At 37.7% G+C, this 18470-nt stretch overlaps 3 protein-coding genes across 11 annotated transcripts in view; 2 read left to right on the top strand and 1 right to left on the bottom strand.

Moving 5' to 3' along the window:
* The window catches only part of LOC119694582 (probable RNA methyltransferase CG11342), a 70772-nt gene extending 68562 nt beyond the window's left edge, over positions 1 to 2210 (top strand). For 2 of the 9 annotated variants that reach the window (XM_048628821.1, XM_038121272.2), the window contains one exon: positions 1455 to 2210. In XM_048628821.1, the coding sequence (XP_048484778.1) occupies positions 1487 to 2206 (720 nt within the window). In that variant the 5' untranslated portion in view covers positions 1455 to 1486 and the 3' untranslated portion in view covers positions 2207 to 2210. Of the gene's footprint in view, positions 1 to 805; positions 1364 to 1454 lie in introns of those variants that run through there. The other 7 variants (XM_048628801.1, XM_038121270.2, XM_038121269.2 and 4 more) reach the window with 7 other exon arrangements.
* A 77-nt stretch (positions 2211 to 2287) lies between these two features.
* LOC119694584 (chromatin complexes subunit BAP18) lies at positions 2288 to 12749 on the bottom strand. Its single transcript, XM_038121274.2, has 4 exons — positions 12584 to 12749; positions 12421 to 12512; positions 11810 to 11915; positions 2288 to 2587 (listed from the first exon to the last, which is right to left on the bottom strand). Exons 1-4 carry the CDS (start codon positions 12602 to 12604, stop codon positions 2480 to 2482), a joined length of 327 nt encoding a protein of 108 aa, XP_037977202.2. The 5' UTR covers positions 12605 to 12749; the 3' UTR covers positions 2288 to 2479.
* Positions 12750 to 13047: 298 nt separating this feature from the next.
* LOC119694581 (nuclear FMR1 interacting protein 1) lies at positions 13048 to 15012 on the top strand. Its single transcript, XM_038121263.2, has 3 exons — positions 13048 to 13391; positions 13480 to 13747; positions 14212 to 15012. Exons 1-3 carry the CDS (start codon positions 13191 to 13193, stop codon positions 14955 to 14957), a joined length of 1215 nt encoding a protein of 404 aa, XP_037977191.2. The 5' UTR covers positions 13048 to 13190; the 3' UTR covers positions 14958 to 15012.
* The last annotated feature ends 3458 nt before the right edge of the window (positions 15013 to 18470 follow it).

The raw sequence follows: 18470 nt of genomic DNA, 5'->3' as shown, positions 1-18470 counted from the left end.
CCGCTCCGCTTCGCTGCGCTCCGCTTTGGTTTTGATGAACATGTGCACCTAACACGGTCCTCCTCGCTTTGCTCGTCGTCGCACCTATTTTTAGGTTTCGATCTCATGGGGTTTGTAATAATTATATTGGTCGTTAACTTTCGATTTTTTGATCATACAATATCGTGATTTTCGGGATGTAGGAGAAAAATACCACAATTTGTACATTTACTATACTTAATATATTATTTATTAAGATAACATTAGGAGAAACAAGATTATACATAGGTATATAGACGAACATAAATTTGAGCAAACGAAACTTAGGTGTTTAAAGATTGTGCCTAAAGAGTTTTAGACGAAACGAGCCTTATGCCACATAAGTCTTGGCAAAGTGATGGTTCGGCCAAAAAAGTTTAGACCATACGAGTTATGCAAAATGAGTTTTGGTCAATAAAGATTATGCCAGATGAGCGGAACCCATTTTGCACATCTAGATATGTGAACCCACCAACCCGCAGTGGACCAGCGTGGTGGGAAATGGTCCAAGCTTGGGAAGGCAGTTTAGACCTTGGGGATATGCACAAAGGTTCCACTCGAGAGAGCCAGGTGCAGGTACTTACACCCCCACAGAGAATAGAATAGAATATAATAGTACCTAATAAGTCATAGCAAGTCCTTGGTCATACCCAAGTCATACCCGAGTCCGCGTTGTTCTATGTACATGAACAACTGAAGTTGTGTGAGCTCAACTGCTCACACACTGATAAACTTGTTTTTATGGATTTTGTATTCTTATTATGAGTATTCGCTTCACAGAATAGTTTACGTTCTGTCACGTGTCACATTTCAAATTGATTGGCAATAATCGGAACATGATATCGTAGATACAAATATTTTTATTATTTTATAGAAATAAAATAAGGGCGATGAGCGAAAGCAGTCACTAGGTAGGATAGAATGCTTCGAACTTAATTTGTTTATGTTGACGTCTTCGTCTTATTGATGATTCTAACCTAAAAACTGTTAGTTTTATCTTAATTTAAAAAGTTAATAACAATTAAAGTACGTTTTTCTTGTACTCAGTTATTAATTCCTATTCGTGAATTATTTTTATGCATTTACTGCTAACTTCAGACTAGGTATAACATTTGAAGAGTTCTACACCAAGTAATATGAACTCTATAGGCGAGAATCAATGGTTTTTTATTTGTCTGATATAACGAATTGGATCATTCATCATAGGCACAATTAGGAACTCTGGAGACAATGTGGCGCTCCTTGGTCTAGGCTATGTCCTTCAGGATAAGATTGTTTATAGGTACTGATGATACCTAACTACAGAAATTTATAAAAAATACTTTTGAGTAAAAGATTAGAGGAGGTATATCTAACTAACTCAAGCTCTTACCCATGGGAAAGACATACTTCTGCTGTGCCAAATAATTGAAATTAATCTACAATTTTGTTTTCAGATCACACAATCTTTGTCTAAAACTAAATAGAAATGAAGCCTGATGATGATCTTTCTTTTATTGGCGGTGACCCCGGTGCAGTAAAACATGGAAACTTCATCAACTACTACTCATTTCACAGTGCGAAAGAGAGAATCAACAACCTTAGTATAGAAATGTTCCCTACAGTGGTCACAAATGAACCTATCATCTGCTTGGATATTGGCTGCAACTCTGGAGAACTGACACAAGAATTTTATCAATACCTAAAAAACGTATACCACAATAATAATATTATGATACTAGCAATAGACATAGATTCAGCATTAATTAAAAGAGCAATAGACACAAATACTGCAGATAACATCACATTCAGGTCCATTGATATAATGTCTGAAGATGGTGCTGAAGAGATTAAAACATATCTAAACTCCCACAGCAAGCAAGCATTTGACATAACATTCTGTTTTTCTGTTACAATGTGGATACACCTCAACAATGGTGATGAAGGACTTCTCAAGTTTTTACAATTTCTTAAGGAAATTCCTAGCACAGTATTAATTGAGACACAGCCATGGAATTGCTACAGAAATGCACAGCGACGGATGAAGAAACAAGGAAATGATTTTGCCTTCTATCATACTTTGAAAATTAGAAGTGATGTTAATTTAACTATTGAAAAAGTAATGATAGAATCTACTCACAAAAAAGTTTATGAATCTCATGAATCCGCATGGAAAAGAAGAATTCAAAGTTTTCAATTAATTAAATGAACAATATGATTACCAAATGACTACAAATATCAAAATAATATGCAAATATTGAATTCCATTTTATAAGAAAAATATATCCACTTAATCTAAAACCTTATTTAATAAAATGAAGTTTATACATTTTAAAACTGACTGGTTTGCTATATTGTCTACATCAATAACAAACAGTTTTAGAGGCCATATCATTTTTTTTCTAATTATAACTGTTATATAAACAAGGGGGTCAATCTAGAATTAATATGGTTACTGGTTAATATTATTGTAGGTACTTTTTTATGTTGGAACTTCTTCATTGCTTGTTTCAAACTCCAATTTTACATCATTTCTGATCCCTTCTACATCCATTTCAGATTCTGAAGCATTCAGCATATTGAGGGTAACCTGAAATAAAGAAAAAATACCATTACTGTGTGTAAAAATAGTGTTTAAAATAGAGATGGGAGACTCTGAAAACTACATGTATTGTTAACCAAAATCATGTATGTAAATATTTCTATTATGTTAAAAGTAGGTAATTATTAAGTGACTTGTTCCTATTTAGTTCTTTAATTTTTTACTGTTTTTTGCACACCATATTACCTTTTGCAGGATGACTGGTAGAAAATGCTTTTAGCATTAAAGTCCAATTTGTACACTTTTTAAAATATTCGCGCAATAAAGACGCAAATTAATAAATGCCTAAATAAAATCACATCAACCAAACAGGGTCCGAGACTTAATTTCGACATACACTTGCTCGACTCACGATTTTCCGAAAAATTTATTTGTCGATCATTTTTCTTTCGAATGAACGATTTTTCGAAAATCTATTATACGAGGGGTCGCAGGTTCGATACAACTGTATTACTAAATACGGTATTCCGATTAATTAAATGGAGATGGAATGTAATTAATGCAATTGTTAATGTATTAAAAACATGTTCTTTTTAGTTCAAATTTGTATCAAGCGCCTGGCTGGAATTAATAGCTCTGCCACAGGCTAGTGACATAAAATTGATACGAATGATAACTACTTCTGATTGGAAACTGTGAATGGAGATGGAATTTAATTAATGCAACTGTCACAAAAAATATCAAGAGGTTTAGAATTTCAAAGAATAAATAATGCATAACTAGTATAACAAAATTTTAAGTTTACTTAAAGTTACAATTTAAATAAACTGCATTTCCGCATAAAGTAAAAACTGCATAAACAAAAATAACAACTTTAATATTTTACAAAAAAAATAATCAAAATATAAACATAACAAAACTTGTACTTCTTAAAGAAGAATGGCGAAACCTGACCCGCTTTGCATAAGTTAGCAGCCACTCACCAAACCTATTTTAAGTTATTGATAAAAATGTCTATTATCAGGGAAAAATATTTTAAAAAATCTAAACCATGGGGTTCTTGAGATATTAGGGTTCAAAAGTAAATTAATTAAATATATTTTTTTCTTTAAATAAGATTTTGCTGAATGGTACACGCATAAATAAGTTTTATATTCTAAATCATGGGATTCCCAATTCATAGCGCATCACAAAATGTATTACATGATTTTATTTATGCAAATAATATCATAATTATTTTTGCACATTTCACACTCAGAAACCTATTTTTATAAAGAGACCAATTGCAAAAATTATTTCATTCTATTCAAGTTCCCGTTATCCCGAAGTAACATTAAATATTTTTTAGCCAGAAATTCCCACGGAAACACTTTTAAAATCAATTTTTAGCTCGAGGGTAACATCTAGTTGATATAAATGAAACAACCGTACTGTGTGAAGCTCTGTATTCCACTGAAGATACATACACTGGACAACCATATCTATGTGTGTGTGCGCACGCACATGCGTAGCACTCCTCCAACATTATTTTGAAATCCTGTAGGTATACAAAGAATACAAAAGATAAATAATAAATTCACTGCTTATAATTAATATGCTTAGTTCTAGGTCTAAGTTGCATGCTCGAACCCAGCGACTGACCGCCATTATTATTATGATTATTATCATTATTACAAGTAGGTCGCTCGGTTCGCTCACTGGGCCCTTGAAGGTCGGACTCTGTACATTGAGCATCAGCTGACGGACCGGCCTCCGCTGCCTGAGCCTGCTCCCATACTTCGTCTCCCTCCTCCTCAACAACTGGTCCCGCAACAGGAGAACTGTAACTATCAGCAACAGCTGGGGGCGCGGGGGAAGTGGAGACCGGTTCGGGCGGAGGCGGGGGCTGCCTTGGTGATATCACCGCGGCCGAACAATTCGATTCAACGGCATTTCCGCTTAATTGCTCATCAAAAACAATCGAATCACCACAATATTTCGTTATTTGATCTATATGCCTTATACAAGAAACATTAAACTGAGGAACAAATATATCAAACATGCGATTACCTATGTTTTTAGTAATTTTTCCTAATGTCCATACATGTTTCCTATTCACAAACCATTTTAACCAGATGTTATCACCAATATCAAATTGCCTACTACACTTTGGAGTATAATTATTTTGTAGTACTTCTTGATCCATGCTCTTATCAGGTAAAACCAAATCTAACCTTGACCTTAGATTTCGTCCAAACATCAACATCGCAGGCGTTTGTCCGGTCGTACAATGTACCGTGTTACGGTATTCAAACAATAAACCGAGGAGCTTTTCATGAATAGCCGCTATCGATTGGGTTGAATTTGATAAGAACAGGCACATTAACATTTTTTTGCATGCCTTAACTGAATTTTCTGCTTGCCCGTTACTAGCCGGATGATACACCGGCGATGTCAAATGTTTGATTCCATTTGCTAAACAAAATTCGCTAAATTCTAAAGAATTTATTTTAGGATCATTATCGGAAACTAGACAATTCGCAATTCCAAATACAGAAAATAAATATTTCAGTTTTGTTATAAGTGCACGAGTTGAGATTCCACAATTCATGTGTAGGCATTCAACCCACTTACTATAGGCATCGATCACTACGAGATAGGTATTTTGTCCTATTGTCATGTAGTCCAAGTGCACCCGTTGCCAAGGCCCGGCCGGGCGCGGCCACGGTGCGGGCGGCGCGCGCGGGGGGGCGGGCCGCACGCTCACACACGCTTCGCAAGAACCTATCCAACGCTCAATATCCTTATCTATTCCCGGCCACCACATTCTTGACCTAGCGGAGCTCTTTGTCTTATTAATACCAAAATGGCCAGTGTGTAACTCGTCCAACATTTTCACTCTGAATATTTTAGGTATAATGATCCTATGTCCCCGAAATAAGCAACCATTGTTTAATTCTAAATCAAGCTTACAATGAAAATAAGGTGCAATTTCGTGACACTTAACTTTTCGGGGCCAACCGTGATTCATGTAACCAAGTACTGTTTGTAAGGTTTTATCTTCGCATGTGGCTTTTTTAATGTCAGCAAAAGTAACTGGTAAGATATCGGGATCTAAAAAATTCACCAAATATGAATCATTGCTTTCTATCTGACAAGGTTCCGTGGAAGTAGCTCGTGAAAAGAAATCGGCCACTATGTTATTTTCCCCGCTAATATACTCAATAGTATAATTGTATGCCGAAAGAATAATAGCATATCTTTGTAAGCGGGATGCTGCCATAGCCGGTATACCAGTTTTCTTTCCAAAAATGGTTAGTAAAGGCCGATGATCCGTTCGTAATGTGAAAGGTACATCACAGCCATACAGATATTGGTGGAAATGTTGTACACCATAGACAATCGCGGTGGCCTCTTTCTGTACCTGGCTGTAATTTTTTTCACTTGCGCTGAGTGAGCGCGAGGCGAAAGCTATCGGCCTCTCGACCCCCTCGGGATCCCGCTGCGCCAGGACAGCTCCGAGGCCGGCGGGTCCGGCGTCCACCGTGAGCACGAGGGGCGCGCCGGGCACGTAGTGGGCCAGGACGCGCTCCGAGGCTAGCTGCTGTTTAACGGCATCGAAAGCGCGCTGTTGCCGCTCGCCCCACTCCCATTGTACTTCACTGCGTAGGAGTTCATGTAATGGGCTTAGTAAAGAGGATGCACCTGGGATAAAATTGCGATAATAATTGACTACCCCTAAAAATCTTTTAACCTCTAACACGTTGGTAGGTATCGGAGCCTTTATTATCGCTTCCGTTTTTGTAGGGCATGTTTTGAGACCGGTTTTATCTATTATGAAACCCAAATACTTTACGCTATCTTGAAATAAAGAACATTTGTTCTTACTAAGACGCAGACCGGCGTTTCTTAAACGGTTTAAAACTTCACGCAGCCTCTGCAGATGAATTTCTTTAGTAGGTCCCGTAACACAAATATCATCGTACCAACAGCTCACGCCCTTGATACCTGCCAACAAGGTCTCCATAGCCCGCTGGAATATTGCAGGAGCATTAGCAAGGCCATACACTAGTCGTGTGTACTTAAAGAGTCCTTTTGGCGTGTTAATAACAGTTAAATCCTGTGAACCATCTACGTCAGATATGCAAAATTGGTTATAGGCGTTGCTTAAATCGATTTTTGAATATTTCTCACCGCCCCCTAGAATAGAAAATACTTCTTCTACTCGAGGTAAAGGATACTTCTCAATTTTTAAATCACGATTAAGAGTTAAGGAGAAATCGCCCGCGATCTTCACCTTGCCATCTTCTTTTAAAACTGGCACTATTGGTGTAGCATACTCCGAAAAGGTTGTTGGCACAAGAATACCCTGACTAACAAGTCGATCAATTTCTGCCTCTACTTTACTTTTTAAAGCAAACGGCACTGGGCGGGGTTTGAAAAATTTTGGTTGGACATTTTCCTTCAGGTGCAAACTAACTTTATATTTATTGAACAAACCAAGCTCATCTTTGAAAAGATCTGAATATTCTGTTAATAATTGGGAAACCTCAACTGGGCACTTGTCGATACTCAAGTTTTTAACAGCTGATGTGAGATATAATTTGAATTCGGACATGAAATTTCGTCCTAATAAAGGTGGACCGTTATTCTCAACAACAAAAATCTGCAGGTTCCTGTAATTCGACTCATATTCTACTTTTGCATCAAAATAACCCAAGGGCGAAATTTTATGTCCGTTATAAAGACAAAATTTCAAATTACAAGGATGCAGTTTCAATTTGTTAAAATATTTTAAATACAATTCTTCGGAAATTATAGATGCACCAGATCCAGAATCCAATTCCATATTTAAATTTATATTATTTACAGAAACTTCAATACAAATTGGTTTGTAACTGACATACCTCAAATTGTAAAGCTCACACTCCCGGCAAGTGTGCTCCTCAACGTCAACTTGCGCCCCTGCGGATGTCGACCCCGACCCCGTTTCGACACTGACACTGTTAAGAAGCCTATGGTTCTTTTTATTTGAACACACTTTCTTAAGGTGACCTCTCTCACCACACTGTTGACACCGAGACTTTTTGTAACGACACTTATCAGCCGTATGGCTCTTCAAGCCGCAGGCGGAGCAGCGGCGCGGCTCTGCGCCACCTGGACTCACGCCTGCCCGGAACACGGGCTCCTCCTTGAGCGGCACGGCGGCCGCGCGCGCCTGTCGCGCACACGCCGCCTGCTGCGCCAGCTCCACCGCCTTATTGAAGGTTATCGTGGCCGCGTCCGTCTCGAACAGCCGGTCCCGCTCCGGGCCCATACTCATCCCGAGTACGAACCGGTCCCGTAGCAGGACCTCGAGCTCGCTGCCGAAGTCGCACAGGATAGCGAGGCCCCTTAACCTCGCCGCCCATGCCTCCACGCTTTCGCCACCTGCCCTGCTCGCTTCGTAGAACCTCGCCCTGTCGGCGAAGTTGCACCTTTTTGGAGTGAAATGACTGCTGAGCTCCTTAACTAGTTCCTCAAATGTGACTTCCTCGATGTTCTTGGGATGCACGAGGTTCCTAGCTAACCTGTACGTTTCGTCCGACAAATGTGTTAGCAATAAAGCACTTTCGTTTTCCTTCTTTATATCGTTCAATTTTAGGTACTGCTTCAAACGACTTAGGAAAATTTGCCAATCCGTTGAATTATGGTCAAAAACCGAAACGTGGCCTATTGCACCGGACATTGTTAGCACGCGCGGGTAGACACAAACTCGTTCGCCAGATGATATAAATGAAACAACCGTACTGTGTGAAGCTCTGTATTCCACTGAAGATACATACACTGGACAACCATATCTATGTGTGTGTGCGCACGCACATGCGTAGCACTAGTACAGTAGAAAGACTTGATCTTTCAGCACCTATATCTTCGTTCTCCCATGTCTCATAATAATAAAATTAATACCAGTATATGCTGTAGTCACGGACTACACATCAGTGTATGTTTCATCAATGGCCGCTCTGGGTCATGGCGCCATAGAGAAATGGCCATTCTCCAATAGCAATTACAAAAGTTATTTAAATAATTATAAATGATTAAGTACATACTTAATAACTTAAAGTACTTATTTTATTTGATTATATTTACAAAATAAACCAATTCAATATACACAAAATACAAAAAAAAAACACAAAACATATAAAAATATTATTTTTTGAAATGGCAAATATAAGCTAAACCGCTCAATACCTCAATCATACCAAGAGTGTATTTTTGTGCCAAAATAGATTTAACTTTTTCTTCCTTATTGGACTGTTTGGCTTTTTTGGAAGGAGAAACACTGTCATCTTGTGCTCGGATCCTTTCTATAGTTAATTCCGTGCTTTTTTGTTCTTTTGACATCTCTATGACACTTTTGAACGGGTTCCGCTCATCTGGCATAATCTTTATTGACCAAAACTCATTTCGCATAACTCGTATGGTCTAAACTTTTTTGGCCGAACCATCACTTTGCCAAGACTTATGTGGCATAAGGCTCGTTTCGTCTAAAACTCTTTAGGCACAATCTTTAAACAACTAAGTTTCGTTTGCTCAAATTTATGTTCGTCTATACCTATGTATAATCTTGTTTCTCCTAATGTTATCTTAATAAATAATATATTAAGTATGTAGTAAATGTACAAATTGTGGTATTTTTCTCCTACATCCCGAAAATCACGATATTGTATGATCAAAAAATCGAAAGTTAACGACCAATATAATTATTACAAACCCCATGAGATCGAAACCTAAAAATAGGTGCGACGACGAGCAAAGCGAGGAGGAGCGTGTTAGGTGCACATGTTCATCAAAACCAAAGCGGAGCGCAGCGAAGCGGAGCGGAGCGTTTTCCAAACAGCGGAAACAATACAAGGCACCAGTTTGCGCTATGTAGGGAGACGCTCCGTCAAATTTAAAGCCAAACGAATATTATTACTTTGTATAAACCTATGCCATAGCATTATTAGGCTGTTCAAGATTTGGCCATACCATTATTAGGCTAAACAATGTTATGCGAAATAACTTTTTACTAAACGAGATTTATGCCATACGATTTTCGGCGTAACGAGACTTTGACCAAACGTTACTATTCAATACGAGATTAGGCAAAAAAATCTTATGCCAAAAAAGGTAGAACCCTTTTGAACACATTCCATCTTTTTCTTCCCAGAAGCCCGTTCCACCGATGATGCCATGACTCTACTGCGTTTTGTGACGTTGGTGTGTGAGTTTCTAGTCGGTCATAGATTGACCAAGTTTCTGGTGGAAACATTGGTGGTATTCTCTGTATCCTTACTTTTAAAGACCCACCATCTTGAATTTGTTTCAGGGTTCCGTTAACGTAATACTTTGAAAACCAAGAGACAATTTGTGACGCTTCTTCTGGAATGACTTCATGTTCTAATTTTGAGAAAGCCTCACGGATTTCATTCGGACTTAAGTAGGCGAGAGCAGGTATATGGCGTAACTTATGTGCAAAACTTAAATCCGTTCCGTACCTTTTTGCAAGACCCGCTTCCTGGATATGTCTCCAAATAGATTGGCGGAGATGAAAAAAGCAGTATTTTTGCTCCGAATTTGGGAATGCCCTTTTTAGCGCTTTCGTGGCAGCCATTTCAAAGTCTGTTAGCATCTTCCGAGCTTTTAATGTAATTCCGAAAGCATTCAGGGCATGTCTCTTTACTAGCTCCAGGAAAATGTAATAGCAGTTTTCTGATTTATGGCTTAGCAAGCCATATACTAAGGGAACAATTTTCATTATACCATTTTTATTTCCCACGAAGCCATGTATGGTATACATTTTTGTGAATGGAACAGGGCAGCACATGAATGTTCCGTCCAAAAGCCAAAACTCCGTACTGTTGAGCAAGCGCAAGTTGTTCTCTGTACCAAAAGCGATAACGCTTTCATCGTTATTAATGTATTGTCCAATCAGAAAGTTCTTGTCTTCGATTACGTTATAAATGTCAGACACATTTATTTCACTCAATGTTTTCGGAATCTGAGGGAAATTCCTCGATCTCGCCCTATTCACAATCATTCGCATGGCGTCAGTATTTGGCATAAAAGGAGCTGCGTTATTTGGCACCTCTTGCTTGCATGCTTGAATGATTTGGGATGGACTTTCCATGGAACTCATTGCTTTTCTTTTCAAGTTATTAATATTTTTTCTCGTCACGTTCTCTTCCGGGCTTGGTGGGTGAAAATGCTCCACATGATTAATATCACTTTTTAGTACGTGCTTATTATCTTCTATTTCCGTTTTCACCGACACATTGCACTTTTTTGTGGTTTTTGCCGTACAATTCCAGTAACACCTGTGATTTACTTTTTTATTCAACGAATATGTGTATCCATCGATGGATAAGAGATCGGTCCCGTGCTTTGATTTTACTAATGTTAAAACTTCCATTTTTAATAGTTTAAGATTTAATAGAAGCGAGTCAGTTCCAGTTGTAATAAGTAAACACACAAAAGGAACAATACACTTTGAGGGTACATTTGCTTTTTGTTTTGACGCAAAAAAAAAACATCCAACCTAACTTTTCGAATATCAGAATATCCATCATCATTTAAATAAATAACGCTGAAAAACTAAGAATCATTATTTTATTTAGATTGTATTAAATTTAAAACTAATACTGCTATAGTTTCCAATCAGAAGTAGTTATCATTCGTATCAATTTTATGTCACTAGCCTGTGGCAGAGCTATTAATTCCAGCCAGGCGCTTGATACAAATTTGAACTAAAAAGAACATGTTTTTAATACATTAACAATTGCATTAATTACATTCCATCTCCATTTAATTAATCGGAATACCGTATTTAGTAATACAGTTGTATCGAACCTGCGACCCCTCGTATAATAGATTTTCGAAAAATCGTTCATTCGAAAGAAAAATGATCGACAAATAAATTTTTCGGAAAATCGTGAGTCGAGCAAGTGTATGTCGAAATTAAGTCTCGGACCCAACCAAACAAATGCTGGACATCTCTTTACATGCATTCATGAGCTTATTGTGTAGAATACTCACTACTGCTTGGCAATTTTATAAGAATGTGAGCCTTGTAGTTAGATAGATCATATGATCAGGTACATCTATTCTCTTAGCATTGATGGTGAAAGACTAGGGTTCATCACCATGGTGAAAGAATTGACTAGTTAGATTAGTTCTCAGTAACAGTGCAGAGTTTGCTTGACTGATTAAGATAGAGGTGATACCTACATAATGGAAGGAGGCTCTTTTCATGCGCCTCATGCATACCTGTTGTGAGAGAGGAGTGGTGTGTACACTGTGGACCGGGCTGATGCTGTGAGCTGCTGGTGATTTGTCCTCTGCCTTCCTCTTCACTGGTGTTTTTACTTGAGCACTGAAAACAAGTGATGAATTTTTGCAGCAAGGGATGGTTGACTTGACCATGAAGTATAGTAAGTAATATTCATGTTTGGTATTAGACAAATTAATCCATCAGGTAGTAAATGACATTCAAAACTGGCCTCTCCCTAATAGTGCAGATGTGGCTTTGTTTCTGGTGTTGGGTCATTTCTGTCAGCTTTAGAGATAGTGATTTTGTTGGTTTGCTATCCTGTTTTTGTAGCCTTTTTTTTGTGAATTACCTGTATGAAATACCTTCGATTACTTTTTAATTCCTCTTTCACAGTAGTATGTTTTTCATGAATGGCATACTATTTAAATAGAGCCACTGCTGCATTAAGCGACACACCCAACACAGATGCGTCGCAGAGATATTGTCTATTGCACGCGGCAGAGGGATGTAGAAATATCTGTAGAATGTGTACTACCTAGTTCTCCCTCAGAGACAGTTGTAATAAATTTTGGATTTTGTAGAAGTGTTTTAAATAATGATGTCTTACACAGTTGTTGATTCGGCCATGGGATGCAATAACATAGTCATTTCTGCAAGTTTGTTGAATGCAGCTCCTGCTTCAGTGAATATTTCTCCAACCTGAAAATCATACGACATGAATTATACTCAATACTTATATTGTGATAACATATACAAAGCAGTGCACTTACTTTTGCTGCCGAATTGCTCATTGTTGAATTTGTTGATAATATTTGAAGTTGAAGGTTTAATCTAAAATAAATGTTTTGTTTATAAATAAATCAAGAAAGAGAAATATAAGAATACTTCAAAATACGCAATGTCAAAATTGACAAAGAAGGAATCACAGAGTAGATAAACCATCATTCTTCGCTGTCAATGTTAGACATATTCGGCAAACTTAAATAAAGTGTGCGATTTTGTAAATAATTTTAGTTTATTACTATTTTATTCTACAGCCTACTTATTTACTCACTGACTGCTACAAGCCTGCCCTAAAAATAAAAAGGTACATGCAAAAAACATGGATATTCTCTTTTAATCAGGCTTTAGTGAAGGTTTGAAATCGACAGAACTTTAACATAGTAGGTTTCGAGCCGCCGCCGTCGTGACACAGATTAATCGTTTTTATCAACAAAACAAATGACTTTTTGAACTTCTGTCACTGTCAGCATCACGTTGTTTAACTTTTGTTATTATTTTTTGTTTTATCAAAAATAAAATAATTGGGCCACATTTATTTCAGTGTACAGAGGTTTTCAGTGCAGTTGATAGTGCAATACATATAAACCGAAAAAAATGTATAGGCCACCTTTCTCTCCACGGCCTCGATATCCGATGTCCTCGAATACTTCTCATAACCTAAGACATAGTTTTTACCCTCGAAAACCATTGAACCATGATTTTGGACAGGATATACCCCGGGAACATTGGTGTGAAACATGTGATAGAGATTTCCGGTCAGCACAACAATTACAGACCCATATTCAGCAACATGAGGTAAAATAAAGTTTAATGGACTATATTTTTTAATGTGCTGTGTGAATATTATCACAAACATTAATTTAATTTGTCCAATTTGTTCCAGACCTGCAATATTGATGGATGTAAATTTGTTGCACACCCCAAAGTCATTACAAAACATATCCAAATGCAACACTCTTCTGGCTTGTATAATAAAATAGCTAAATTAGACAATCCTGAAGCCATTCAGAAGTGGCGAGAAGAACGCAAAAAGAAATATCCGACTAAAGTTAATGTTGAGAAAAAGACAGCAGAAATAAAGGAAAAAATTGATAGAGGAGAGAAAATGTGTCTTGAAAGGAAAAAGAAATTTCAAACCAATAATAAAAGTGGTAAGCTTGTTTTTTTTCTAGGAACAAGACCTCTTCTAGTCTAGATGTGATAGTTATTTATGTTGAAATTACCCCAATGTATGCCGCTGCCTCATAGAGCCCTCGGTCAGTGCAACCAATTAATTCATTTATTCCACATCAAGAAAGTTTACAATTTGCTATTGGTTTCAGTCCTAGTATCATAATTGTCAAAAACAGATTCTTGATTCCTCCCATTGGCTCTTAAAATAATAGGCATAAATATATTTATCCCCAATACAACATCAATCAGCTTCAAAAGTACCAGTTATACACTTTTGTATCTACCTTATCAATATCATAATGTGCCTTTTGGTTCATTCAAAGATTGTTGCCAAGGTACGGAAGTTTATACCTACTTATGAAGCTGACCATAGTTATTCTGTAATCCTGAGACAATTCATGTTCACACACAATGTTCAAATGTTAAGATAATATATTTACAGGATTCAAGAGAGAAAAAGACACACCTAATAAGAATAATTTAAAAGTTTCAAATATTACTAACAATAAGAAAAGGCATCGACCAGCAAAGATTAGTGCAGAGGTTATCCCAGAAGAGAAAAAAATGAAGATGCAACCCTTTTGTGGTATTCAAGATTTATTAACCAACAGCGACTCAGAAGAAATGACAGTGGAAACAAGTAACAATTTCTTGATAGATGATGAGGACTTTGTTGAAGATTCTGCCACCCCCATACCATCCAAAACATCAGAAAAGACTGCAGTCTGTAGTGCCATATCTAATCTCATCTGTAATTATGGATCATCTGATGAAGATGACACAGAAGTGACTCCAGTAGACCCACCAAAAAAGGTAAATGATATTTTACCTAAAAGTGATATTGTTACTGAATCTAAAGAAATCAGTACCAGTAAGAATATCAGTGATGATGACAGTGGCCCGGATGAGGTCAAGACAAATAATATTAAGGAAAATGTTGAATCTGAAATGCCTGCTGTAGAGGCATTAAAGAATACTACAAAGAAATTTGATAAATCATCAGCAAGGAAAGTTTCATCATTCAATCATGGAAGACATGTAAAAACCAGTAACCATAAGTATAAACCAAAGATACCATCAACACTGCTCCAAAAGTTATTGTCAAAAGAAATAAGACAAGAAAGAAATATTGTATTACAATGTATAAGGCATATTGTTACAAATAATTACTTTGAAGATAAGAAATAAAACGTAAGTCAGGTATTCCAATTAACGTACGTATAAATAATGATTTGTACAGAAATACACTAGTTTCCTTCCATTGGAAAACCCACATATTTATTTAGTAATGTTCATTAATTTTGATAGAGTACCCTTTATTTTTACACAGTTAACAAATTACAACTTCAGGCCAAAGACAACTAGCGCCACCAATTGAAAAAAAATATGTAACTTCTGTGCTCTTCATTAATTATAATATGCTCTACCTTAATTTTATAAGCTGCTCTACATTAATTACTATGCTGCCCTACATTACTTAGATTCTGCTCTACAGATTGCAAAAAGGCCGAAACCTACGCGAATTTTGACCATCTGATTTCATTTTCGGGCTTAGATATAACATGCTGCACACATCAGTTTCGGCTTAGTACACTCTTTATGCAACACCCTGTTAATATAGGTACACTTATTTATTAGTTAGGTTCTACACTTGATAAATCGAATTACTTTTATTCTGCTCTGAATTATTTTCTTTAAATATATAAAAGATAGTCCAGTCAATAAATGACTCAAAATTAGGTGTAGAGTGCGTGAGCAGGTAACTAAGCGGTTCCTTCAGAAACTTGTTCAGGGGGCTTAGGTTGTTAACATACCAAAAGTCCTGACTCCTAGGTGATGAGCGGGGGGGACGAGGGGGGGATAAAGGTACGAATTTTTGGTTTTTAGCTTATATCTCGAAAATGGTGCATCGGAGAGAAATATTTTCAACTAATGAAATAAAGTTCTTAAAATTATCTAAAACTTTTATATCATGTGTTTTTTTCTAACTCCAAACCGTTTTCGAGCTATTACCCTCGGAAAAAGTTGAAATTTACAAGAAAAATGTATTCATGTCAAAACATTCATAAACATTGCATCATATTGTCTAAACCTATTGATAAATGAAAAAATGAATAGAAAGGAAGTTGTAGATTTTTAAATTCCCTTTTAGAATATATATACGAGTACATATGCTGGTTAATGTCCAACCCACCTAAAGGAACAGCTATTTTACTCACACTTAACCTTACTAATTAGGTGAGCTATGTCAGTGACTTTACCAAAATGCAAGTTTAAAATAGCTCTAACTTTAGGCGGGTTGGACATTGACCAGCATATGTAATATATTCTAAAAGGGTATAAAAAAATCTACAACTTCTTTCCATGAATTGGTTAAGACAATATGATGCAATGTTAATGAATTTTTTGACATGAATACTTTTTCTTGTAAATTTAAATTTTTTCCGAGGGTAATAGCTCGAAAACGGTTAGTAATTACAAAAAAACATATGATATAAAAGTTTTAGATAATTTTAAGACCTCCATTTTAGTAGTTTGTAATATTTGTCTCCGATGCACCGTTTTTGAGATATAAGCAAAAAACCAAAAATTCGTATCTTTATCCCCCCCTCCTCCCCCCCGCTCATCACCTAGGAGTCAGGACTTTTGGTATGTTAACAACCTAAGCCCCCTGAACAAGTTTCTGAAGGAATCGCTGAGTTACCTGCTCACGCACTCTACACCTCATTCCTTGACTGGACTAAGAAGAAAATCACTGATTGGGCAACAACACAGCACCAACCACTCAAGCTTGAATCATGAAACTTGGCACGTTGGCTCCTTAGGTAATGTAGGTAAGCACTAAGAAAGGATTTTCAGAAACTCTAGGGGTAAAATAGGAGATGAAAGTTTGTGTGAAAGTCGTCTTCAAATATTGGATTTAGGCTGGAGAATGAAAAATTATGCACACGTGTCTCGGCATTTTGATCATTCCACCCCCATCAAGGCGAAAATGGGGATGAAGTCGTGGAAAAAAAATCACTTAACTTCTGACTGGGTGAAACGCTAAACCTAGAGACTTTTGCACATAGCTACACAGTGTAGGTAGGTATCCACTGATAAGGAACGAGATACCAAGAATATAGGCTTTTATTTACAAAAATTAAACATATTATTTGTGAGACATTGTAAGACAACTGACACACAATTTCTTCGTAATATCCATAGATCATGACATTCTCCCCCGGTCAGTTTATTCTATAGCATAATCCCTTAAATACGTCGGCGCTCGTCTCTCTCTGGCAGAGCGGCGGGGTTCAGGCGTAGGCTCTTCATCGTCAGATAGGACATCATCGGGAGCGTCGTCGGGAGCGTCATTGGGAGTGCCATCATCATCAGCATCGTCATTGGGGGTGTCATCATCATCAGCTTCGCCTCCGTGCGGGAAAGGTGCTAATTGTCGGTTTGAGACAGTAGTCTCACGGCCATCCGGTAGCTGTACATGCGAGTATGCCGGATTGGCCTCAATAAGTTGCACTCGTTCAACTATGTTGTCATATTTTGAGTTTCGAACATTTTTTTTTAGTAGTACAGGTCCCGGAGTCATCAGCCATGATGGAAGTGAATCCCCGTTCGGTGACCTTCGAGGATGATTGAACATACGTTCATGAGGAGTTGTGTTCGTGGACGTACAAAGTAACGAACGTATAGAATGTAGAGCCGTCGAGAGCACAAGTTGCCAGCTCTCCGTTGGCAGGTTCTTAGATCTGAGGGACAGTTGGACAGATCTCCATAAAGTTCCATTCAGACGTTCTACCTGTCCATTTCCTTGCGGGTTATATGGTGTGGTTCTACTACACGCAACGCCGAGTGGTATTAAGAACTTCCTTAACTCTTCGGACATGAAGGAAGCCCCACGGTCAGAATGGATATAAAGTGGCGTTCCAAATATGCAGAATAGCTCTTTTAAGCAGCTTATTACCGTGCTAGCAGATACATCCTTGCATGGGAAAGCAAATGGGAATCTTGAATATTCGTCGATGATCGTAAGGATATACCTGTTATTGTTATTTGTAGGTAGAGGCCCTTTAAAATCTATATTCAACCGCTCGAATGTTGAGGTCGCTTTTATTAATTCACCTTGTTTTCTGATAAATCTTGGTTTTATTTCAGCGCATGTCTGGCATCTTGCGGTCAGGGCTCTAATATCTTCAAGCGAGTATGGAAGGTTTTTTGACTTAACCCAGTGATACATTCGAGTTACGCCAGGATGGCATAACTGATCGTGCGCTTCGATCAGTCTGTTCGTGTTTGTTGATGCACAGACTCTTGATAGAGCGTCAGCGACTATGTTTTCCTTTCCTGGGCGGTATATAAGGGGCCGTCCATTAATCACGTGAGGTCGTTTTTCTCATTTTTTGACCCCCCCCTCCCCCCTGGTGATATTTGGTGAGGTTTGGGACCAACCCCCCCTCCCCCCCCTGGATCACGTGTATTTTTTTGGAAGTCTATGTAAAGGCAATTTTTGTCTAGAAAAAAAATAGGTCATATTACAAATCGTTAAAATTTTTGCGCCGTCCAAAATATCGGTTCAGAAATACCTAATTTTTGACAAAAAATTAATACACGTGATGTCTACCGAGAACCCCCCCTCCCCCCTCGTGAGGTTTTCAGTACCCCCTCCCCCCCCCCTTTGAGCCTCACGTGATTAATGGACGGCCC

The sequence above is a fragment of the Plutella xylostella genome, chromosome 4 (genome assembly GCF_932276165.1).
Source record: "Plutella xylostella chromosome 4, ilPluXylo3.1, whole genome shotgun sequence".
In the NCBI taxonomy this organism is placed as follows: domain Eukaryota; kingdom Metazoa; phylum Arthropoda; class Insecta; order Lepidoptera; family Plutellidae; genus Plutella; species Plutella xylostella.
This window is presented reverse-complemented; position numbering and strand designations above follow the sequence as displayed.

Excerpts from the sequence above, each read along its gene's own strand:
- LOC119694584 (XM_038121274.2), bottom strand. The coding sequence starts at position 12,604 with ATGAGCAATTCGGCAGCAAAA. Across the intron at positions 12,513-12,583 it reads TGAGCAATTCGGCAGCAAAA|GTTGGAGAAATATTCACTGA; the intron begins GTAAGTGCACTG and ends TATGATTTTCAG. Across the intron at positions 2,588-11,809 it reads CCACTCCTCTCTCACAACAG|GTTACCCTCAATATGCTGAA; the intron begins GTATGCATGAGG and ends TCTTTATTTCAG.
- LOC119694581 (XM_038121263.2), top strand. The coding sequence starts at position 13,191 with ATGTATAGGCCACCTTTCTCTCCACGGCCTCGATATCCGATGTCCTCG. Across the intron at positions 13,392-13,479 it reads CCCATATTCAGCAACATGAG|ACCTGCAATATTGATGGATG; the intron begins GTAAAATAAAGT and ends AATTTGTTCCAG. Across the intron at positions 13,748-14,211 it reads TCAAACCAATAATAAAAGTG|GATTCAAGAGAGAAAAAGAC; the intron begins GTAAGCTTGTTT and ends ATATATTTACAG.